General features: G+C 50.6%; 1 protein-coding gene across 1 annotated transcript in view; it reads left to right on the forward strand.

Annotated features, from left to right (window-relative positions):
• The window catches only part of TMEM178B (transmembrane protein 178B), a 329,044-nt gene extending 307,032 nt beyond the window's left edge, over positions 1-22,012 (forward strand). The window contains exon 4 of the mRNA XM_044246725.1: positions 21,017-22,012. Within this exon, the coding sequence (XP_044102660.1) occupies positions 21,017-21,267 (251 nt within the window). The 3' untranslated portion in view covers positions 21,268-22,012. The remainder of the gene's footprint in view (positions 1-21,016) is intronic.
• Positions 22,013-24,387: the final 2,375 nt, after the last annotated feature.

Below are 24,387 nucleotides of genomic sequence, written 5' to 3' on the forward strand. Positions count from 1 at the left end.
CACGTGGGCTTTGGGTTCTGGTTGCTGTTGTTATCTTTGGTTTGGTATGTTTTTTTGTTTTGTTTTGTGTTTGAGCTCTTGCTGCTTTCTGACATCAGAAGGGGCGCCAGGCTCCTCTTGTGTATTTCCTGCCATTTCTCCAAAGAGCCCTGGTTTTCATTGGAGAAGGGTGTATAGACACCAAAATACGGGCACTAGGTGTCTCAGTGTCGTTAATATTCTGTATTTGTTCACTGCTTCTCTACCCCCACTTAGATGTAAGCTCCATGAGCTCCAGAGTTGTTCCCCTAGTCAGGAACAGTGTCTGAACCCTCAAACACCTTTTGAATGCATGCATTGCAAATGTGAACTACGTGCCATGGAAGGTATTTTGTTTTGTCTTGATGGAACAGGTATCAAGAAAGTACCCTACCTTATCTTCTGTCCCTGGCCTGATCTTCTTCCCTTCTGTGGGATTCCTTATCCTTTTTCTCTCTTTATTTGAACAGTCCTAGGGTCTGTGTACTTCTGGTAGAAAATGTCTCAAATTGCCTTTGGATTAAGGGTATGCATCACACATGAATTCATGAAGACCTCCATCTTTAACAGGGGTTCAAGAGTGTTAGAAATGGAAGGGACCTTAGAGACCATCCAGTTTGGTGTCCCTGTGTCTCCAGATCAGAGTGGTTGTGTCAGTTGTCCCAGGCCCTGCAGCTAGTGCGTGGCAGCCCTGGGGATAGAGCTGGCCTGTGACAGCAACTCCTCCCACTGCCTGGGTGTTCAGCTCTCCGGGCCACAGGCTCATCTTCCCACACTGGCATGCCTCCAGTCTGTGCCTGTTGCCAGGCCCAGAATTTTGCTCCATTCCCTTTCCCCTCCTCCTTTCTCAAAGCACAAAGAGGCAGACGAAGGAGATCGTGGCTGGAATTGAGGGCACAGGTGGTAATGGGAAAAAGAAATCATTAAAAGTCCTTTTCCTCCCACCTGTGACCAGTGTGGCCTTTTCTCCCTTCCCAGTCAGGCAGGGGGATCGAAGAGAAAGTCCTGAAGGAGCACGAGCAATCAGACTTGAGTGATGGCCGTGATTTGCAGACCAGTGATGCCAGATGTTGCCCCCTACACCAGGCTCATCGGAGAGTAGCTCAACTGTGCTCCGAACCCCCAGATACCCCTCTTCTGATGCATAGAAACCCTGACAAAGGCCCAGCCATTCTGAGAATGTATAATAAGCCCAAAATGGAAAGTCTGAGGCAATAGGCGTTTGGTCTGGGGGGACTCTTTCCGTTGGGCAGTGAGTGATTTTAGGGATGCCCACCAAGTGGAATAAGATCTAGGGTTGCCTTCAGCCTCGCCCCATGGTCACTCCTACCTCCAGCACTACTTAGAAGCATGGCTAGGACTGCATTTCTATCTGTCCTGACTTCCACTTCATGACTGTGGTCATTACTTCGTGACTCATGGGTAAGAAGAGGGAGCCCACGTAAGTGAGATATTCTGAGTTGGAGAAGAGGATAAATCAGTAACTCAGTGACTTACCACAGTGCAAAGCTTATAAAACCCTCAGCAAATGGTAGCTGTTGCTGATATATTTATGTAAGTAAGTCTCTTCTAGCAGGCAGAGAAGTTTCTATAACCTACCATGACCAAATGAGGACGTAAAACCCATCTATTTACCCTGCTGAACTGCTCTTATAGGTTCATGGGAGATTTCACTAGAACATCACAGTTCTCCTCTTGGCTTTTTGTCTAACAACCTTTCTTGCAAAACCCCGAGCAGAGATTCAGAAAGAACTTTATACCCTGGATATTCCTGTCTTGCCTCTCAGAAGGTGCTTGTTTGAATATTTATTGGCATTGGAAATTTACATTCAAAACAAGACATTTGGGAGAGGAGACACATTGGCAGGAGGACTGAGAAGCAACATGCACCCTTCCCTACTGTGGGACGAGGGCCCGGGTCAGTCATGTCAGCAGCCCAGACTGTGGGAAGGCTTCATTTTCACCTGAAGTGTTGGAGCTCATCGAAAGGAGTTGAGCCCTTGCCACCCTTCAGGACCTGCCTCCATTACAGATTTGCACTTTAGAGGAGAAGAGTAAGCAGCCTTGGTCCAGGACACCCAAATCTTGTCAATGAGGGCTGTCTCCCAGTGCCTGTAACATGCGTACCCAACACTCAGCAAAGCCACAGTGCTGCATGTTCCCAAGAACGGGCGTGGGGGCCTGCTCTGTCACTAAATGTCCAGAGGGAAATGCTAAGACAGAAAGCAGACCCTAGAAGGAGGTGGAAAGGAGGGTGGATGGGCCACGAGTCACCCTCCATTCCTTGCCGTTTCACTGGAGCTTGGCGTCCGTGTTCAGGAGCTAGAATCCTCCAACTAAAAGGGGGAATTACGGTTTTACAGCTAAGAGCTAGTCCAGGACCAAAGGAGCCATGTGACTCAAGAAAGTTACTTAACTACCTTGTATACACTCCTTCAATTTTCTCATCTACGAAGAGGACTAGTAATAGTACCTTCCAGAAATATGGTTGTGAGAATTATAGAGTTAACTCATGTGAAGGGCTTAGACATGCTTAGCATTGTTCTCCAGAAAGGTTTAGGTATTATTTCAGCCACTTCTTTTTGAAAACAACCATCTTCAGGAACACTCTGCTGTCAGCAGCCCCAAACCATCGCTAGCAACACCACGCAAAGACCCTGCCATGGGATGAGAAAGATAAAGTTGCTTGAGCAGATAAGGTCTCTCTGGCTAATCGCCACGCTCCTTATCCATTCATTTAATAACTCGCCATTGTTTATCAAGCACCAGACACTGTTGAAGCACTTGGGCAAGAGTGGGGAAGAGGACAGAGTGCTCACGAAGCTTACACTCTTGTTGGCGCGACAGATAAGCGACAAATAATTGAGTATCATAAACACCTGATACACTGCCAGGTGACAGAGCTGTGGAGAAGAAAGCTGGAAGGGCTGTAGAGAGTGATGGGGCACCGCCATCCATGAGGGGCAGTGCGTGGGCAGAAGGCCTCTCGGGTGGTCACAGCTGGACAGAGCCTTCCATTGAAGGCTTGCGTTGAGTGGAAGTCTTTCTGGGAAGACCTGGCAGGATCAGTCTTTGCAAAAGGAATAACAGACGCAAGGGACCGGGACAGGAATGAGCCCATTGGGTCAGAGGAAGTTGAGCAAGAGGACAGGAACAGAATAAGTTGGAGATATTTCGCAAAACAGAGCAGCCACAAGACCTTAGAGACCATGATGAGGGTTTGGCTGCTGGAGGTGGCATCATCTCGCTCTGGCCTGCCTTCTACTTCACAGACAGAAAGAACCTGCGGTTCTTGCCGGGGTGATCACTCGATAGTATGTGGCATTCACTCATCAGTGATCTGGCTTCCTTCTGGGGTGCCGGAAGCTGGAGCTTCTTCTGCTTCCCATGGCAGTTTCTGTGAGTGGGTGCCTGGTCCTTGTGCCCCAGTGTGGCCAGGTCAGTAGGGGGACTGTCATGTGCCCCTGAGAATGGTGCATAGCAGCACACCCGGGAGCATCCCTTACCTCAGCCAGGACCAGTTACATCATTTGTGGGGCCCAATGCAAGATGAGAACCTGGGACCCCTCCTTTAAACATTAAGACATTCAAGATGGTGACAGCAGCACATGAAAGCAGGCACACGTGCCCGTGAAGCCAGCTCTACCTCCATCACTGTCCCACATGCACACGCCTTGATCCCAGGCTGTGGCAGCCTCTCACTGTGGGGGCTCCAGAGGGCCCTGAGAAATCAGGTCTTCCCTCTTTCTGCTCCCTGTTCCTCTTTGCCCTAACTTGGGCCTAGTCTGCTGTGCTTAACATCACTCCTTGTCCCTGATGACCAAGTAATCATATAGACACGCATTCCCCTTTCCTTAGATCAAAAGCTGACTCTCCCAACATTGCCCACGTGACCTGTGAATAAGACAAAGCTGAGTTTGTTGCTTACTGCAGTCGGGGAGAACATAGCACCTTGCAAAAGCTGGCAGGGTCCCAGAGCAGGATGGTCAGATCAGGGTCGACGGGGAATTAGAAGTTTGCTTTAAGGCCTTTATTTCAGTGCAGGTGTTTGATTGAGATTGGTTGAGAATACTGATGAGGTCTAGGATTGAAGGAAACAGCAGGATTTGGGAAAATCTTCAAGCACACACTTCCGATGTTTTCAGTGGAAGCTGATGGATCGTTTGTGAAGTTCCTGTAATGAACAATCAAAACCAGTTAACACAGGCAGGGCGGACCTAGAAGTGTGAGGAGACAAGGGAATAGCAAAGTTCGGTTACTCCAGATGCTAAGGCATGGTTTTGGGTCAGTGTCTAGGCTGAGTGTGGGGTGGGTGACCGGGAGTCTTGGGATAAGTGGACCTCCACAGCCTGGTGCCTTCCTGGCTTGCCTGCCTCCGCCAACACAGACGTGTCTGAATTTTCCAGGGAATAGAGTCCAGAGTGAGGCCAGGACCCTGTCTTTCCTGGGGTAGAAATAACATTGCTGTACCGAATTGGGGTCCTTGCCTACAGACAGTGGATGATTGGCAAGGGCGGGATGGGGGAAGGGCAGGCAGGAGAAGAGAGAGAGGGCAGGGCACCTGAAAGACCATCTCCATTACTGGGCGGTGTGGGGAAGGGCTGTTGAGAAAGAACAGATTTCTCCAACAGCCTTTTCAGTGGAAACAGACCCAGAATGCGGTAGTGTCTCCACAGTGCTTGATTGCCATGGAAACTGAGGTAATTTCTAAAGCAGCTTCAAAAGCTTCCATCCCTATGGTTCTTCTAGGATGTTCTTATAGAGGTGTGCAAGCTTCAGAGAAAGGGAACTTGTTAGGCAAGCCTCTGGCTCTTGAAATGAGTCATAAATCAAAGAAAAATGCTCATTCCTGAAATAAACGGAGAGACCTCTACTAGTGGGCATAAAAGCGGCTCCTGGGGAAACAAAATGGAGAAGTAGCTATAAATGAGGAGGAATTTCCTCTCTCCTGCCCTGGAGGGCTAAGGACAGGTGAGAAGTGGCCTCGGAAATAGCCAAACGCGAGGAAGAGAGGCGGGGAGCTCTCCCCCCACAAAGCATCTTGTCACTCTCACTACTTAGGTGACTGAGATGCATGATGTGAACACAATAGTTAGGGCCCTTGCTCCCTCTGGGCACCCGAAAGCTGGCTTGAACTGGCCTGGGTTGTTGAGGTGGGGGGCAGGGCCAGGCCACCCCCACACCGTATAGGCAGGACACCTCCAAGCCCAGGGCAGCACACCTGTGCCTCACTGCCATGATGCTGGGGGTGGGCAGGAGCTTGGTATAGGGAGAGCTGAATGGGGGGTTGGTGACAGCCTTGAAGGCCTGGTGGGTACCAGTGAGAAAGTGATTCCGGGAAGGCCCTCAAGCATTATTCTGGAGAAGGCTTATAAAGATGGGCCCAGAGAGGTAAAGGAATTCTGCTCTGGGGGACATACCTTTTCAACCTAACAGACCTTGGGCTTTGGGGACAGGTGAGTAATGGTATGCATTTTTATCCCCCAGTATGAAATAGTTGGAAAACGAGTGCCTGTGAAGCTATTCTACCTCCTTCACGTTCTAAAGATCTCCTGATTTCAAATATACTTTCCTATTATCAGATCATGTCTCATACCACGAGTCTTGATTTGGAAAAAACTCTCTATCTATAGAAGCCATCAGAAGATCAGGGATATCTAAGATGTGTCTGTGAAAGAGGCCCGCCCATCCCCACTTCAGGATACCATTAGATCCGACTCCGTGCACATTAGTCATTAAATAAACAACCAGTGCCCACTCAGTCGAAGATAAAACCCAGTGCCTTGGAGTTGCTCACTGTCTTCCAGAAAAATCAGACCCCTAGACCCATTAGTGTGGTAAAAGAGCAGTTTTCCTTTTAAGGACTGACACCTTGAATATGCAAATGAATGGAAACAAAAGAATTCTGGGTCTGAATTTTCAGCAGGAAAGAGGACAGAAAGGGGATCACTTGTGACTTGAATGACAGTTTAGAGACCTCAAAGGGGGGGGCACGGGGGGGCACCCTGTGGACCTTCAAACCCCCCATAGGAGGCCCGCTCCCGTGGGAGGGGAGGCTCCCAGTTGGGACCTTTTGTGCTGTATCCATGGTGGGTGTTGTTCAAACATCAATGCTTTCATCCTCCACTCAGCCCTCATTTGTAGAACACGAGCTAGGCAGGCCCAGGGAGCCCCAACGCAAGCAGTTACGTACACGCGCCTCATTCTACATTTACGCCCAGACCAGACTGGTCCTCCTCACCCCCACGGGGTAAGGAGCAGGAGACAGAGGGGTAGAGAGGCCAAGAAGGGAGTCACTTCTGCTACCAGAGTGTCAACAATAGCAGTAGGTCCAGACGTGGTGAAGGTCAGACATGAGCTGCCTTCTAGGATTGTGCTAAGCCATCACTGAGAAGCGGACCGTGCGGAACACTGTCTGGCATGTCATGAGGCTTTCCTGTGTGTTTGTTCCTCTGCTCAGTTTGTCATTGGCTCTTACCTTCTCTGTGGTTCCTAGCACTTGCTGCCAGAGTTCACGGTCACGTGGTTCCCAGACCCAGGATTCCAACACCAATCTATTTGACTCCAAAGCCCAGGTCTCTGCTAATCACGCAGTGCTCTTTCCCCAATAAAAATAAAGTTGTCGACGTATTTATGAACCTTGAGCCACTCACAACCTGATCTGGTGAAAGAGGACCCCACCCAGACCTCGCATCATGGTGGACGAAGACTGTTTGTTGTTCTTGGGGTGGCAGAAAAGATAAGGCTGCTTCAGTTGAAGGGAGGGTCTCCAGGGAGATAGGAAAATGAGCGTCTTTGGCTGAAAGCCTTTCCTTTTTGTGGGCCCTAGACAGGAAGACTGCTGGGGGTTCAGGGAACAAAAAGAATAATCTTATTACTTCTATAGCCCTGCCACCAGCTCCCATGTCTTGAAGTCTGGTGTCTATTCCCACCATGTCTCAGAAGCTCCTTTCTTGCGGACCTACTTCCTCCTGGCTGTTCCGCCTGTCGCCTGGCCTCGAGCCAACGCTTCCTGACCTCGCATGGATTTACCTGTTTCCCAGACTCTCATCTCTTGTCTTCCATGACAGCATGCTCATGATTTTGCCTTTCTTCTGTGTCTTTTCTGTTTCCTTTGCTCTTTGCTTTACCTGCAAATGTGGCTTTCGATGCTCTTTTTTCCTTTCTCCCTGCAAACATGTCTCCTTGTCACCAGTATCTACTCTCTGCGTGGATGAGTCTGGAACTGCTTCGGAATGGCCTTTTCTGAGCTCTAGCCTCATGTTTTTAACTGTTCTCTGGAACCACAAACATGCCATGAGCTAGACTTGTGCTTTCTTGGTAGATGGTATGGGTCTGCTTTATGTTTATGGCATCCATGCTAAGCACTGGCTGACTGTGGGGGCTGGACAAATGTCAACTTCTGTCCTTTCCCTTCTCCCCATGAAATGAGCTGCTTTTCTTGCCTTCCTCAGCACAGGAGTCTGCCAGTCACCTCTGAGTCATTGTTCACTTCTCCAGTGTCACCCGTAGCTTAGCCAGCTGTCAGTGTCTGCCAATATCTCCGTTGCCGTACTCTCCGTGGCTCTCTCACTTGTGTCCATTCCCTGAGCGCCGCTGGGGCGCTGAGTATGACACTAGTGTTGACCAGTCATTTAGCCCTGGGTGGACATCTGTGTCTCCAAACTCGGAGCCTCCGTTTTCTCCTAGAACTGAGGGAGTGCTGCCTACCTCATCTGGTTTTTGTGTGGATAGAATGAAAGGATTCGCAGAAAAAGCATCTAGCAAAGGATCCGTATCACATAGATGTTCCTCTCCCGACTTTCCACTTAATTCAACCTTTACACCATTCTGTCTTTCTAAAATACACCTCCTGCCATGTCATTTCTCTGATAAAAATATTCTGGGGTTCCTTTGGCTTATTGAGTAAAGAGGTCAGCCTCACCAGCCGGAGTTTAATGTGGGTCACAATCTCACCCTGGACTCACTTCCAGCCACATGTCGTGCTGCCCCCCCACCACACTACCTGCCGTTGCCTGCCTCTGGGCCACCCTGCTTGGCCTGGTGAAAGCCTCTGCTTCCTCAAGCCTCAGCATCTTCCAGAAACCTTTTGCACCAGCTTAAGACTCTGCCTCTGAACGCAGACTTTGCTTTGTACCATCTTGATGGCATTTACCTGCTTGTGAATATCTCCTGGAGCAGAAACTGAGATAATCTCCCATGTCCCCTCTGAGTCAAAGCCTTCATGGTAGCAGAGGGACCTCTTCCTTGCCAGCTCCTCCAGTGGTCAGTTTGCCCCTCTTTATTTTAAACCTTATTATGGTTTCTGGTAACTTCAACTTACTGGACTTGGGCCCTTTCTGCCAAAGTAACATAAATTAAAGTCAGGACCCTCTTCCTCCAATAGTCTTTCAAGTATTTGAAGACTGCTCTGTACTACTTCTTAGTTATCTGCTTTACAGACTTAAGTGCAACTCACTACACATTGATTGAGAGCCTACTGCATGCTAGGCATCGTGCTAGCACCCAAGGTACACAGATAAACATGTCCCTGTCCTTAAGGGCCACCCGGGCAGTGGTGGAGGCATAGCGGTGGGTGCCATGACAGGGCTGTGGGTGCCCAGAGAAAGAGGACCTTTCTGAGCCAGGGACTGTGGAGCAGCCTCAGGGTAGGCTAGAGATTGAGGCTAAAGAAGAATCAAGTCAACTTGACCTTACTGTTGCCTTCAATGGGCTTTTATACCACCAATCAGCTGAACCTGCTCTGAGATCAAGAGTTGGCCACTATCTAGAAGCAATATGCCAAGACTTTCTTTATTCGTTCTCGTTTAGGATTTCACATGCCATTAATAATTTCCATTTTTATATTTTTCTGTGTAACTGAACTCTGTCATAAATGAAGCAAAAAAGAATCCTTTTTATCTAAGAAAAAATGCTTAAGCAACTTTATGTGGAGGTAAAGTGTAAACCTAGTATGCTATTTTACACCCTAGTTTTGATCCTGGGGAGGAATGGGGGTAGCTGTGTCCTTCCCACTGCTCTCCCTAACAAAACCTAGGAACTTCTTAAAGATTGCACCACACTTCCAGGATACAATATAGTTAATGAAAATACCCCCTGTGGCTTAGCTCGTAACATTGTGAGACAAGTTCAATTGTCATCACATTTCCAGAAGCCTCTGGGTCCAGTTTCTAACAGTGCCTGAGTTAGTATGGCCAAGGGTACATTGGACAATTCTCTCCTGATCTCAGCATTCCCATCAAGGCCTGTAAAGCTGGAAACTTTCTTCAGGAGGACATACCACCTTTGAAGACTCCATTTCCCAAGGGAGTAGAGGGGACTGACTTCTCTGGTGAGGTTGGCCAAGAGGCTGAGCTCATGAGGCTTCACACCATCTGGGTCCTCTGCTGTTTGCTTCTCCACACAGGCAGCCTTCCCAGGTCGAGGCGCCAGGGTTAGGCTGGTGTCAGGAGGCCTGTTTGTCTTTCTTTTCTGGGCCCACCAGTGTGAGTCAACATTCGAGGGTGAGTGTACCTGCTTTGCAAACCAGAATGTTCCCTCCCTCTGGCAATTCATCCTAAAATGTCAGTGGGGGGAAAGTATAGGTGCCCTTGAATGTGGCCAAGGGTCAAGCCACAATTGCTGTGCTAGCCTTATCAGTAATAGAGCTGACATGTTTTTGCCCCGTCAGCCTTCTTCCTGTGATTCTTTTCTCACTAGAGTATGAGTTCAGAAAGCCAAGATGAGTAATTATCATCCCCCAAATCTCCAAGAGAAAAGAGGGGTGAAAAGAGGTGCCCAGGTTGAGACCCATTGATGAACCAGGAGGAGCTGGTAGGAGGATAGGACCCCTTCCATGGGCGGGAGTCTACACTGAGGTCCTGGGGATCCTCTTCTGACCACCAGCTTACTCTGTCCACTGGGTTCAGCTTCTGGCCCACTGGGAAGCTACAAAGTCTTCCTGGAAGGAAGTTAATGCTGTGATCTTGATTCATTTCCTTTCCCGACCTCTCCACCCTACATCTGCTGGGAGAATCTTATTCCTCCACAGGAGCTCACCCTTCTCCATGGCACAAATAAGGAGTGACCCTGTGTACATGTTATGAAAAGATTTCCAAGTTCTCTGAAGACTTCAGCAGTAAGAGTTTTATTACCTGAGCCATGAGTCTGAGTGGCTCCCAAAACCTCCTCGGGGCACTTTTCGCCACTACCAAATGTAGTGACCCTTCTCCCAATGTCATCATCTAGTTGATAGGTCTTATCGAAGCACCACTGTGTACAGGGCCCTGCTGGGGAAGAAGAAGGCTTCTCTGCTTATAATGCTTATAGTCCAGCCCCAGAGACAATCTGCACGCATGAGAAATGAGAACCAACACAATGAGCGGCAAAGGCGTGAATATGAATCCTGGCTCCCGTACTTGCTACCTGTGTGACCTTGGGTAGTCTCCTTAACCTCTCTGTGCCTCATGTTCCTTAGCCAAACCTCATAAACTTGCTTGGGGGATTAAATGAGCTAAGTAAAGCACTTGCAACATTGCCTGCCATGTCGTAAATACTACATATCAGTGTTTGATCCGTATAAAACTGTATGTGTTTTGTGACCCAGCGGTGAGGTGACATCATCTCAGAGAAAGGCCAGCCCAAGCTAACAAATGTGCCAGGCATATGGAGACATAAACCAAACCAGGTGGCAGGCTTGCCTGATCTTCTGGCTACCACCCCAAGCCTCTTCCTCTCCTAATTAACATGGCATTGGATCAGATCAGATAGGGTAGAAGCCTGAGAGATTTCTTTCAGGAGCCAATTTCTTCCAGACACTTAAACAGCTGGGCCCCCATCCTTCCACATTTAAAATCAAGGCAATTTAGAGCAGAGCCTCATCTGCACACTGATGTCAGCTAATGACATCTAATGGTCTCATCCAGCAGCCCCTCTGTGCATATCGGGAGGTGAGAAGCAGTGTCTTCTCTCCAGGTGGCTCATGTTTGACAAAATGACTGGCAACACAACCTAGAGTGGTTACGAAAGAACCTAGAGTCAGGGCATCACTTAACTGGAAGGACCGTAGAGATCTGGTCCTTCCCTCTGTGTATTGTATGGTTGAGGGGTCATAGCCAAAGAGAGGAGGTGCTCTTCCCATGTCATGGGCAGGGATGGGACCAGAACTCAGATTTTCTGATTCTTGCTGGAGTTCTCTTTCCACTCTGAACATCTCCTTTGGCTGGAGTTCTCCTCCCGGAAGTGGATAGAGCTGCCTTAGTGTCCCTCTGGGCCAGGAGAGCTTTAGACCACCAAGGCAGGAATTCATATGTAAGGATAGGTCTCCCTGTGCTCAGCTTCCTGCTGGTCCTGGGGGCAGGTCGGGGGGCAGGAGGGATGTGGCTTGTAAACTCCTTAGGAACATCAATGACCAGAGCAACCACAAAGCTGTAGTATCAGAGATGATTAGCTGGAGGTTTAGAATTACTTCCAAGTCTTGTCCTGAGCAAGAAACCCAGGACAAAATTGCCCTCCACCCTATAGATTCTCCACATTTGCTCCAGGGACCATTGTCATCCACCAGAAAGAGTTGGCCTAGAAAGAGAAGGAGAGAAAAGAGAAGCAGAGGCAGGAAGATGGCATGTGCTAAGTGGCTTTACTCTTGGAAGCTCACTGTTCACAGCTTGAGAATGTTCCTTTCTGCACAGCTGTAGATGCCACTCTCAGTTTAGTTAGGAAGCCAGTTGGATCCCACCAACTCTCAGCTCTGAACCAAGACCCAGATGGATAGGAAGCTCCAAAGATTCACGTTGAGAAAGATGTGCTGCTGTACTCTTGGTTCATTGTCTTCTGGGACTCTCACGTGTACATAGATGCCTGCCATATGGAAAGCTTGTAGCTCACCACGGACCACTCATCTCTGATTTTCCCAACTTTTTGTGCCAAGAAGCATGGAATATCCCAGGGAAGGTGGGCAAAAGTGGTGTGGGCCAGGGGTGGCTTTTTCTGGGGGATTTTTTAAGTGGGGGCAGTGGGAAGAAGTATAATGAATAGTTCTCAGATGCTTCTACAATCAAATAGTCTATGTTTTATGGCAAAATCAGGTATTTGCTCTGTTGTGGATGCTTTGGGACCTCTAGTGAATTATTTAACTGGCGATTACTATGTAGATTATATCATGCATGTTCCATGCTGCACGTATACACACACATATGCAATCACATCTTCAAGAGATACAGAAGTTACAACCCCTGGCATTTGGTTTGAGTCTGAATGAAACCTTGGGATCTCAGAATGGCTTCCCCATGAGAAAGAGTGGTGGTAGTGTTTTAACAAAAAAAGAAAACTGGGTAGACTAAAAATGATAAAAAGGTAGCTCTCACAGTCTGCTGTAGAGTAGAGGTTGAATGAATGAGTGTGGGAGAATGCTAGGTGCCGCCTCCGTATGCCAGAGGAACCAGGGCACAAGCTCAGTGGCACCTCGGAAAGGTCTCCAGCTCCTGTTTCATGGCAATTCCCCACACCGCCGTTGGGGCTGCTTCCTTTTGCCCACCCTGGCTGAACCACAGGCTTACAAGCTTCTCCAACAATGCTGTCGTGTAACCCCTGCTGGTTGCTCTAACCTCTCTGAGCCTGAGGATAAGTTCTGTTACTGGGGCTGCGGGGCAGGTGGGGGGGGGTGGTGTCTGTCTCAGGATGTACTCTGAGTTCTTCCAAATTCCATGGTTCTGGTTCCACAGAGTCCACAGAATTGAGAGTCCTGAGTGAGCCCTTCCTCTGGTTTCTGTGGAGAGCAATTGCTTCCTGGTATGGCATTGACCTTGGGGCAGAACTGGGGAGGGGCAGGTGGAGTGGGTGATGGAGAGGAAAAGTGCAACTTCATTTCTTTCTTGTCCTCCAGAACAATTTTTCCTCACCCTCACTTAAAGCCTTCCATTTCCAGTATTATACCTTACATATAGAAAGCAATTTTAACTTCTGTAAGCCTTTTCACATGTATTATCGCTTTTCAGAATAATCCTGCAGAGAGGTATTATTCCAATGCAGAATTTCTGTGAATATAAAAATGCTTCCTAAAACCCAAGGTGCCCAAGGAAACATGGGTAGGTGTGCGCCTGCGTGGGCATACACGCACACACGGGCAGGTGCACAAACCCCTCAGCAATCACAGAACGGTTTAGGAGGAGGAGACGGATGTGAGGACCAGGCATGGTGTCAACTTCATTCCCCTCTAGGTTTCAAAGCCTGTAGTGTCACCTGAAAGCCCGATAGCCTAGAAGTCCATTTCTTCTAGTGACGTTCTGGAGAAAGTGACCGTCTAGCTGAACATGAACTAAAACAGAACAGGAAGCATCCCTGTAACTGTCAGGTCACCTATTTTGAACCTTAAAAGCTTTATGGATCCAGAAAAAATATGAATGATCTTGAGCTGGGCATACTCAGGGAAGGCTTCTTGAGAGATGAGACCTGGCTTAGACCATTGAGTCTAGCTACATGGACTCTGTGTCCAATTCCAGTCAAGGACACCAGGCGAAGTTTCTTTTGACCTTAGTAAGTTCCCATCACAAAAGGCACTTGAACACCCACCAGTGCCCTCTTCCATTTGCTCAGCCCTTGAGATGTTTGCACAAGGTTGTGAAGGCTCTGTCTTTGGTGGAAAGGCCGCAGAGCCATGGATGTTGGGATCAAATCTAAATCTATACCCAAAGAGTAAACGGATTGATGGGTATTGAGTGGAAGGAAATAAGCATAGATACATTGGCGAGGAAGACTAGCTGGAGAAAAACCCAGAAGGTGCCCAGTAGCTATTGCTTTCTATGGCTATGCTTGGTTTTTTTTTTTTTTTAATTTTTTGGAACATAATCATTTTAGTTTTATTTTTTAAGTTTTTATTGTGTCATGTTAGTCACTATACAATAGTTTTTGATGTTGCGTTCCAAGATTCATTGTTTACATATAACACCCAGTGCTCCATGCAGTATGTGCCCTCCTTCATACCCACCCCCAGGCTCACCCATCCCCCCACCCCTTTCCCCTCTAAAACCCTCAGTTTGTTTCTTGGAGTCCACAGTCTCATGGTCCGTCGCCCCCTCCAATTCCCCCCCTTCACTTTTCCTTTCCTTCTCCTACTGTCCTCCATGTTATTCCTTATGCTCCACAAGTAAGTGAAACCATATGATCATTGACTTTCTCTGCTTGACTTATTTCACTCAGCACAATCTCCTCCAGTCCCGTCCATGTTGATACAAAAGTTGGGCACATCCATTTGTCTGTTGAAGGGCATCTCGGCTCCTTCCACAGTTTGGCGATTGTGGCTGTTGTTGCTATGAACATTGGTGTGCATATGGCCCTTCTTTTCACTGCATGGCTATGTTTAGATACCTGGTGTAGCCACAGCATGGCTGTGAGGTCTGGAAACAAAGATGGTCTTATTTTATCGTGGATTGGAATGTTATGGAAATAAGCCATTTATTATGTATTCACCTGTTGCGTTAGATTGCTAGGGCTGCCACAACAAAAAAATCATAGACTGGGTGGCTCAAACAAGAGAAATTTATTATCCCATGGTTCCGGAGGCTGGAAGTCCAAGATCAAGGTGTCAATGGGGTTGTCTCCTCTGAGGCCTATTTCTCGGCTTGCAGACGGGCCACCCTCTTGTTGCCTCTTCCCTTGGCCTTGCCTCTGTGCTCAGCTGTCTGGTGTCTCATTGTATGTCCTCATCTCCTCTTCTTGGAAGGACACCGGTCAGTTTGGATTAGGGACCCCCCCCCCAACAGCCTCGTTTTCACTGTGTTAGCTCCGCAACAGCCCTGTGTCATACACGGTCACACTCGGAGGCACAGAGGTTAGGGCTGCACTATAGGAAGTTTGAGGACCCAGTTCTGTCCCTGACATCAGTGCTTACGGATTTGCCCAACACCCTGTAGCTATGTGAAAACAAAGGCATAAGGTTCCAGGTTCTAGGTCGGGAATCTGGAAGTGTTGTCTAGAGAACCGATGCCAGGCTGTACGCGTGGGCCAGTCCCTTTCAGCGCCTGAGCTGGGGATGTTGCATTCGGGGGCAAAAGCATGCGCAGACATAGAGCAGCCCTGTGGCACGTAGACGCAACCTCGGGAACACACACGCTGCTTCCCCGGGGGTGGGGCTGGGGGGTGGCACTCCTGCAGGGTCTGTGCTTAGAGCGTTTGCAGAGTTCGCAGAATGATGGATGATTTTGTCCGGACTCAGGGCGCCATGCCTTGCAGGGTGCTCTCCGGAGCCTGTCACCGCTCCCTGCCTCAGCCCAGCAAACCCCTAAGGCACCTTGGATTTGAAAGCCCGTGCGGCCCGCCTGTCGGCCGCTGCTGATGCAATGGTGTATAATTCAACAGTAATTTGTATTCCGTGCAGGTCTGAGCAAAGCTATAAAGTGCTCTTGAGAGCTAAATGCTGCCAAGGCATCTGATCTCCGCAAAGGAAGGGCTTGGTAGACATCGGCTTCTTGGGATGCAGACCCCGGAGCTGGAGGAGGAGGGATCCTCTTTCTGTTTGCCGATCTGCTTCTTTATGGTTTTAAAGATCGGAGAGGGGCTCTCGGGGGAGTGGCTGAGGGAGGACTCGGGCTGCTGCTCAGATGTCCCGACTCCTGACGACCCCTGACACACACACCCACAGGGGCATGGCTGCCGCCTCCGCTCTGCAGCAGGCTGGTGGACCCGGGTCCAAACGGAGGCCCTTTGGCCATGAAGCAGCAAGGGAATGGACGTGCCTGGTCTAGGGATACACAGATGTCCCGTCTCATTCCTGGGAGCAGAAAATTGTCATGCAGATGGATTTCCTGCCCTAGAAACATGCAGAAATGATACTCCAGTGACGTTTCAGGCACCAGTTGGTCATATAAGGGATGGGTGTTTGGGAAGATGCCTGTGCACACAATATCTAACTGCCCTGAGTTCCTGCGAGAACCTTCTCGAGGGCCTTGGTTTCCTGGCTGACGGCTTCTTGAATTAGGAAGAGCATCTCTGCTGCCAGATCTGAGGCCTCAGTGTTGATGCTGTTTCTACTCAGGGTCCATCCACATGGCTTCTCTGACAATCCCTCAAGGGGTTGGAGACACGTGTCCCTCCCGGGCCTGCCCCCGTCCCCCCCAACCCCGTGTGTTCTCATCCAGCAGCAGCCACGCAGGAGGCTCTGCTCACACCTCACACACCTGCCGTCCATGCTCAGGAGTGGGCCGAGCAGGGGGTTAACACCAGAACTCTGAATCCTGCCTCTAAAATTATTGAATTTCAAGGTGGGACTGGGGTGGGGCCATTACTGGGCTGCTAACAGATTAAGTGTATCTTGGTGACATCTCAGGCTGGCAGAAGGGCTAGCTGCCCCCAGAGCTATGCAACCCCAGCCTGGCAGGTCTCCACATGAGCCACACATTCCAGGCATCCGTGTGGCCCTCCTCACTGGGTGAGGGCACGATGGTTAATTTAATTTACAAGCAGGGATCTGTCAGTCCCTGTGGCAGTACCACCAGTGGGGGCCAGAGTGGAGGGAAGGACGTGAAGGAACCCGCAAGGGTCACTGATCTGTCCCCCGAAGCCCAGGACTATCCAGATTCAGGATGAAAATCCCACGTTCCAGGGCCACGCTCCTATCCCCACCGCCAACTGCCAGGCAAACGGGGATGGATGGTCCCCTTACCAGGGAGGCAAGATGTTGAAAGAATAAAGAAATCAGGAGCCTAAGGGAATTGGGGTTGGTGGGGAAAGTCCTGGAAACCTGTGTTTAGCCAGGATATACCCTGACCATTCTGTGTTGCTGGAGGGTTGGGGACACATAATTACATAGCATAGGAGATCACATCATGTCACATAACGTCACATAGTCTGGTGACGTAATGACGTAGTGGGGGCGTCTGCAGCCAGAGAAGAGGGTGAGGTTACCCCGAGTGTGTTACGTGGGACGAGAGCTTGGGAACAAGTCTGCAAAGAGGAAAGGAGAGTGAGAAGCCCGTGCAGCAGATGCAGCGGGACAGAGAGGCGGCACAGAGCCGGGATCAAGGGGCAGCTCGGAAGCCGGAAGCCGAGGGAGGAGATAGCAAGCAGGGGGAGGTCGTCAAACAGCGGAGAAACTGAAAGTCGGGGGGGTTGGTCAGGGGGATGGGAAACTGGAACCTAATATTTGGCAACCTGGGAAGTGCTAATTAGAGATGGCAGCCATGAGGAGGAGGTGGATGGGGAAGCTGTGCGCGGTGTTGGAACGGGAGCTGGCAGGCTGGCGTGGAAACCGTCTCCCCACCCACCCCTGCTCGAGCCTCAGCTGTGCCTGCAGCCGAAGGGCCGGGCGATGGGGCAGGCAGCATCCCGGGGCCTGTAGGCCCTGGCCTCTTCCAGCCAGGGGCACAGATGGGTGTGACCAGGGCGGGGCTGTGGGTTGCAGGGTGACCTCATGGTCGTGAGTCCCCAAGAGCTTCTGGTGGGAGCGCCATCAAAGGAGGCAGGTGGCGTGTCTGAACACCCAGAAGGAAGCATTATGTTTGCTTAGTTCCCTCCACCCGTGGGCCATCCTTCCCCCACCGGGTGGGGCTCACAAACAGGGACACTAGAGGGGCCTGGAGGATACTGTTCTTCTGGAGCCGGAGGATCTCACCGCACAGGCTGTCTGCTGCGGCTCCATGGGGTGGTGCCGTCTCTTCTCGGCTGGACTTGCTGGGCTCCGAGGCCCTGCGACCGAGGGTCCTGGCGCGGAGAGGGGCCGCTAGATTTTCCCAGCCAGCTGGCGGTGGGGCTGGCTGCCTGGAGGCGGGGGCTGAGCCGAAGTCTGACGCCCCTTCCAGGACCAGCAGCACTGAGAGCTGAGACTGATTAGCGTTTTCTGCCAAAGGCACAGACTTGGAACCAGGGGAGCAGCCGTCAGACTTTGCCGTCCAAAGCTTAGGCCCTGTAATGGCGTACCTTGAGGTCCCCTTGCGAACGGACAAGCCCGGTGCTCTTCAAAACTGTTGAAATCACTGGGCTCCTTTCTTCAAATGAAATTTCACACGGACACAGATCAAAGCAGGGCTCTTCTGGCCAAAGAGAGAAAGAGAGGGCTGGAGCCTCTTCTCCCTCCACCAGGGACAGCTCCTGAGACAACAGCTGGAAAGCCACTGGGGAGGCATCTATTAGAAGGAGGCTGGGGAGGCTCTCTGGGAGGGTGACCTTTGAGGAGTCAAGGTGAGAATGAGGCCAGATAGGGAGGCAAGGTCCACTCAGGTAAGGAGTGTGGGTCTTGTACTGAGTTGATGGGAGGGTTGTAAGCAGGGGAGAGAATTCTGATCTGATTAAATCTTTAAAATACCGCGGGCTACTCTATGGGGGCAAGAACAGAAGGCAGGTTAGCAGGGACTGGTTACAGCAGCTCACGTGGGACGCTGAACTAGGCTGGGACAGTGAGCATCTGGGAACCTAGAGGCACAGGGACGGGTATGCCTTCTCATCTCTGCATAGAGACCTGGGATCGGGGGTGGGCACTGAGGGTGAAGGAGGGCTGCTCCCCAGACCCGGGGAGGACCCCTTCAGAACCGTCTTTCCCTTGGGAAACCTGCCCCAGCCCAGCCTGATTGTCTCGTCAGAGGGTTGACACTTAGCACGTACTGTGGGCTAGCCTTCCTCCTTTCCCTGTGACTGCTGGTTGTGGGAGGGCCGTCCCCGCCCCCCGCTCCGTCCCCGGCTCCGTCCCCGGTTCCGTCCCCGGTCTGGTGCTCCTTTCACTTTACCCTCAACTCTTCATTTATGCATGTATGTCTCATAGCCCTAACAAGATGGTAAGCTTTAAAAAAACAAACAAACAAAAAAAAAAACAACTTTTTATCTCAGGGCACCTGGGTGGCTCAGATGGTTAAGCATCTGCCTTCGGCTCAGGTCATGATCCTGGGGTCCTAGGATCGAGCCCCACATCGGGCTCCCTGCTCCTTGGGGAGCCTGCTTCTCCCTCTATCTCTGCCTCTCTCTGTGTGTCTCTTATGAATAAATAAGATAAAAAACACATTCTTAGAAAAATATTTTAATTTTAGATTTATTTCAAGATTTTTAAGAGTGGGGATCATATCTTACTCTCCTTTTTATCTTCCTAGCATCTAGTATAAACCCAGAAGTCCCATAAATGCTGGCTGATGAACTGTTTTGTGTCGTGGAGCCACTGTTCTGTGTCACTGGGATTTCCCCCTCTCTCCTCCCCACACCTGACCTGACGTCACTTTGGCCAGGACGGCCATATGGGGACTGTCCCTGCCTCCCTGGCCTGGATTACACCTGCCACTTCCCAAAGCCAGGTCTGGAGCTCACAGCAGAGCCTTGCTCCAGGAGGGAAGGTTGGAGAAGGCTTGGGCAGAGCTCTTTTCCCTTAACTGCTAGATTCTGGCAGTGGTTAGTCTTGGAGTCTGATTGGAATTAGGCCCAAAGCCCAAGCCATGGGGGGAGTTACTAAGAAGAGGTGACTATGCATTGTTCCTTGGACCCTCACGTAGGTCTCAGTAAGTGCTCGTGGAGAATAACCTGACGGATCCTGAACTGGCCGCAGAGGCTGCAGCCTGCTGCTGTCCGGGAGCGGAGGACGTCACACTGTACTCTGGGTGAAGGAGCGGAGGCCACTGTGCTTCGGCTGAGAGACGGTTTCCACAGAGGCTCCCAGCATCTGTGTTAGCTCCCCCCAAAGAGGCCCAGAGAGCTGTGGTGGCGGCAGCGGGTTGGGGGCGTTCTGTACCCCACACGCCCCAGTCAGTCACCAGCTTACGGGTCTGAGAGTTGAGTTCCTCACCTGAGCAAACCCCGTCAGGCGGGGTCCTCACCCACCTTTGTCGCCCATCGTCTCTGCTCTCTGGGACTCTCAGCAAAATCCGCCGGGAGGCGGGTTGTCAGAGGGTGCAGCTGGAGAACAGTGGTAACACGTGTCCGTCAGTCCATTTCTCGGGGATCCACCATGTGCCTGCATAGATCTGTGTGTGTGTGTCTCTTTTTTTTTTTTTAAAGATTTATTTAAAAGAGGGGCAGTGAGCATGAGCAGGGGGAGGGGCAGAGGCAGCAGGAGAGAGAATCCCAAGCAGACTTCATGCTGAGCGTGGAACCCAACATGGGGCTCAATCCTAAAACCCCAAGATCACGACCTGAGCCAAAATCAAGAGCCGGCCACTGCACCAATGGAGCCACCCAGGCACCCCTGCCTATTTTATTTCTAATTATTAATACACATTTTCAAGTTTGAATTGATTAGTGTGGAAGTATGCAAATGGCCCGGTCCTCTGTCGTAACAGAAAACAGCAGCGTTATGTGGAAACTAACAGCGCGTGGCCCGACTCTTCCCTCTTAGTCACACACCACTTCCAAACACGGAGCTTAGATGACTGGCTCAAAGGGCCGGCTTTCCGGAGAGCCCCAGTTTTCCCCCATCGAGGGGGAATATTGACAAGAGCTAACAAACAGAAATTTTACAAGGTTCCAAAGTCACAGGACAACCGTCAGGAAGTTAAGGCAGGAGGATCCCCAACGAATCCCATTAACATAACACAACAAGACCTACGCTATCAACAAGCTGGGCCATGTCCCGTTGGTAATTAGGTCCACACGGACCTCATCTCTTTTACTCTCAATTAATCAACCACATCTTTTCTGTCCTGTCCCCTCTACTTGCACAGCACACCATTAAAGCAGTAGAGAGCGAGCTTTTGCAGCTAGGGGCAACTTGGGAAGATCAAAAGTTCTGGAGGTCAACCTTCACCCCCAGAACAAATCACTGGATTTAATCAGGACGATAGAGCAGCTTTGGATGGGAAGAAATGTCTCCATTTTTTAAAGGCAAAACGTATTGGAGAGCAAGGAAGCCGTGATCTCTTCATGCTATTCTCCTCTCTCTGAATATTGCCAGATATCAATCTCGTTTGCGGGTGGCTCGTACCTGGGTCTTCTCATCTTTCTACTCAAGAGAATTGAAAATGCTGTCAACCTCACTTCTCTCTGTCTTTTTCTCTCTCCGTCTCTCCCTCCCTCTCCTCCCCTCACCCCAACCTGTGTTCCCTCGCTCGCCCTCCAGGAACCTTCTGCATCATTTCACTGTGCACCTGTGTGGCCGGAATCAACTTCGAGCTGTCACGCTACCCGCGCTACCTGTATGGACTCCCCGATGACATCAGCCACGGCTACGGATGGTCCATGTTCTGTGCGTGGGGGGGCCTGGGCCTCACACTCATCTCGGGGTTCTTCTGTACCTTGGCCCCTTCTGTCCAACCTGTCCCGAGGACCAACTGCCCTAAATCCAGACCCGAGAACGGGACAGTGTGCTAAAAAACAAACCCATACCTATATATATATATAAATATATATATATAATATACATATATAAAACAAAACTAACTCAAGAGGATGCCATCAGGCACCCACATCTCGCCGGACTTTGTGTCACCTCATCACCGGGATGGGGAAAGCATTCCCATCCCGTGGCTCTTCCATCCCTTCTTGACTCTTGGCTCCATGGTTTCTTGAAGACAGAATGAACGTCACCCCCCGTGGTAGCATCCCGATCCCCGTCCCCCACGAGGATGGGGTGGTGGGCCGAGAAGGGACATGTCGCCAGGGGTCCGAAGCAGCCCAGATGTAGAGAAGGAGATGCCGTCCATCGGGCCGGCAGGGAGGCACCACCCCAGCACCGACCGCATCGCAGAGGAAGAAAGCCCGTAGTTCATAGAAGGTAACCAGATCTTCGAGGCCATGTGCAGAACCACTTCTCCGGATCTTCCTGTTCGGATTCCCTTCCTGGCCCACCAGCGACACACAAGAAGTGCAAGAGAAAACAGACCGAGAAGGACATTTTCTCTTTGCTGCCAAACTTTCGGACCAAGTTCTAGAGGTGGGAAGGGGGCCAGAGCAGCATGCTGAGAGGCAAGGTCCTCGTCAATAGAAGGACCCTTCCGTGGATGCTCAGAAAACCCAGTCTTACCCCCAGCTGCCTTACACCAGTCAAACAAGAGGCCGCCCTGCCCCTGCCCCCGACCCCACCTTCCTTCCTGCACGGGCAGACTGGAGCCTTGGAGTAACGCTGTGATGTGTGCGTGTGTGTGCGTGTGTGTGTGCGTGCGTGTGTGTGTGTGTGTGTGTGTGTGTGTGTGTGTGACGACTTCTGGTGGTTTCCTTTTCTCCTTTGCACCTTTTAAAATGGAAATACTGCATCATGACTGTTGTCTCCATCGTTTGTGGTGGTTTCGCGGCCTGGGGCGGAGGCCCGAGACGAGGGAGAATAACGAAGGGGCAAGCCAACGCGGGTGCCCGTTCTGTAGTTTCAGATCCCCGGAGTGTGTGCGTGTGGTGGACGTTCTCTGAGTGTGGGGTTTTAGCGTTTGTGTTGCATTTTTCTATTATTTGTTGTGTGCAGCTGAAATTCCCCGAGGGCAGAACCGAGAACCAGCCCACTGGGTCTCAGAGGGCCCTGTGGTCCTTCACGTCAGAGTTCTAGGATGCCGCAGGATTTAGTCCTCTAAATCTGGAAGTTCAAGACAAAGCTGGGCACAAAAGCCATGAGAGAAGAGAGGGAGCACAGTTCAGGCGGGAGAAGGAGCGTTTCCTCCGTGGCTGTCGTATACAAGTATGTATACCAAACCAAACCAGACCTTCACTCCCCATCGTGGAAGCTGTCCTTTGTCACTGGACATCTACCCCTCTCCTAGGGGCGACCTCTGTACAGATGAAAGGAAATGGGTCACGTGCAGAGAGAGCATCTCCATGTCCCATGGGCGCGAGTTTGTATGATGTTGTGTAAATTAATGGAGAACTCTCGACTCTTCCCATCTTCTTCCTTTTCCTCTTGATATTCAAGGCCATGCATCCCCAAATAGCCGTCTTAGTGGCTCGCCCCCAAGACAGGGGTGGCAGAAGTCGCACCCGGTGTCTCAGGCTCACTTGAGCAAACCGGCCCTGCAGGTGTTGGCGAACCACGAAGCCAGCCAGAGTCATGGAAGCTGTAGGGACGAGCGTCCGCTGGGAAGAGTCGGCAGGAGCCCCTGACAGTCCCCTCGGAGACCCCGCGGGGGCTGTGCAGCCCTGGGGAGGCCAAGAGTGAATCCCCGAGCTGCACAGTCACGGGTCAGCCATGTAGCTGAGAAATCAGTTGCTTCAGAACTAAGTGTGCTTCGGGCACTTTGCCAACAACAGCTCAACAGCCTTCCTTTCCTTCCCGTGCAAGCACCTGTTGCATCCACCTGTCTTCTGATCTCTTCCTAGCGGTCCCACCTTTCCTCACCTGCTAACCACCTCTCCCCCTTCTATCCACCAGGCCAGGAGTCCTACCTGTCTCCTCATCTGCTGTGTGTGCGTGCGTGTGTGCGTGTGTGTATGTGTGTGTAATTCACATCCAGATAGGACATCCCACGTGCATGAATGGCCTGAATGTGGGTCTCCATATATGTGTAGCTCTCCGGTGCATTTTCTGTGTGTTTGTACCAATATAACCTGGACGTAGGTGTGGGTTTACTACTCAAGGCTTCCTTCCCGGCGGTGCTGGTCAGCTTCTGCAGAAGGTCTCCTGTGTGCGTGCCCCGTGTATGGGTGTGCCGAGAGAGGAGGGTGGGCTATGGAGCAGAAAATGCTATTACCTTCCGATTAGGCTTCTAAGGATTTTTAAAATAAGGGATTTATTCTATGAGAAGAGAAACCATTTTCAGGAAAAGCCAATTTTTCTATTGTATATGAAATTTTAAAACACCTTTTTCTTGAAAGGTTAGAATTCCCCCTTTGAGGCATACAAGGGCTTGAGAAACAGTGAGAAGCATCCCACACTGAGAGGCCTCGTATCTTCCTTCCATGTGTCTTGAGTGGGCTCTGCCCAGCAGGGAGAGACAGGTGTCCACCAGCATCTGTTTGGGGACAGAGGGCTTGTCTGCGACCAGACCCAAACTCCAGCTGTTTCCCAGCAGGAAAACAGGGAAAGAATTTCTAAAGGGAGCAACTTGCTATCATTGAAACTTTTCTTAAGTAGCCCTGTTTGAAGATACTGCCTCACTGCCCTGTGACTATTTATACCTACTTTTTTTAATCCCATGCTTGCCATAAATGGATCAGCCACTCTTTCCAGCCCTCATCTTTATGATCGACCCTTAATACTGCTTATTGTGCCCCTTCACAACCTTCCTGAAATATTAAGAGATGCCTAAGAAAGAAGTCAACCACTTGGCTTACGTCACCTTCAGGAGAGCAGGAGAGCAGGAGAGCAGGAGCATTGAGCTACGGCTTTGATAGTGAGGCCGGACAGGAACAGATCCCCTCTGAGGTCTGATGCTGCTTGGGGCCAGTGAGAGGCCTGAGCCAGTGGTCAGGATGGAAGCCCCGTACAGAAGGCAAGTCCTTGCCCGGGTGAACTCGATCCCTCCAACACAGGGATCCAGGTTAAGACCTTACCCCCGCCTCCCCCCAACC

This window comes from Neovison vison, chromosome 4 (genome assembly GCF_020171115.1).
Source record: "Neovison vison isolate M4711 chromosome 4, ASM_NN_V1, whole genome shotgun sequence".
Classification (NCBI taxonomy): domain Eukaryota; kingdom Metazoa; phylum Chordata; class Mammalia; order Carnivora; family Mustelidae; genus Neogale; species Neogale vison.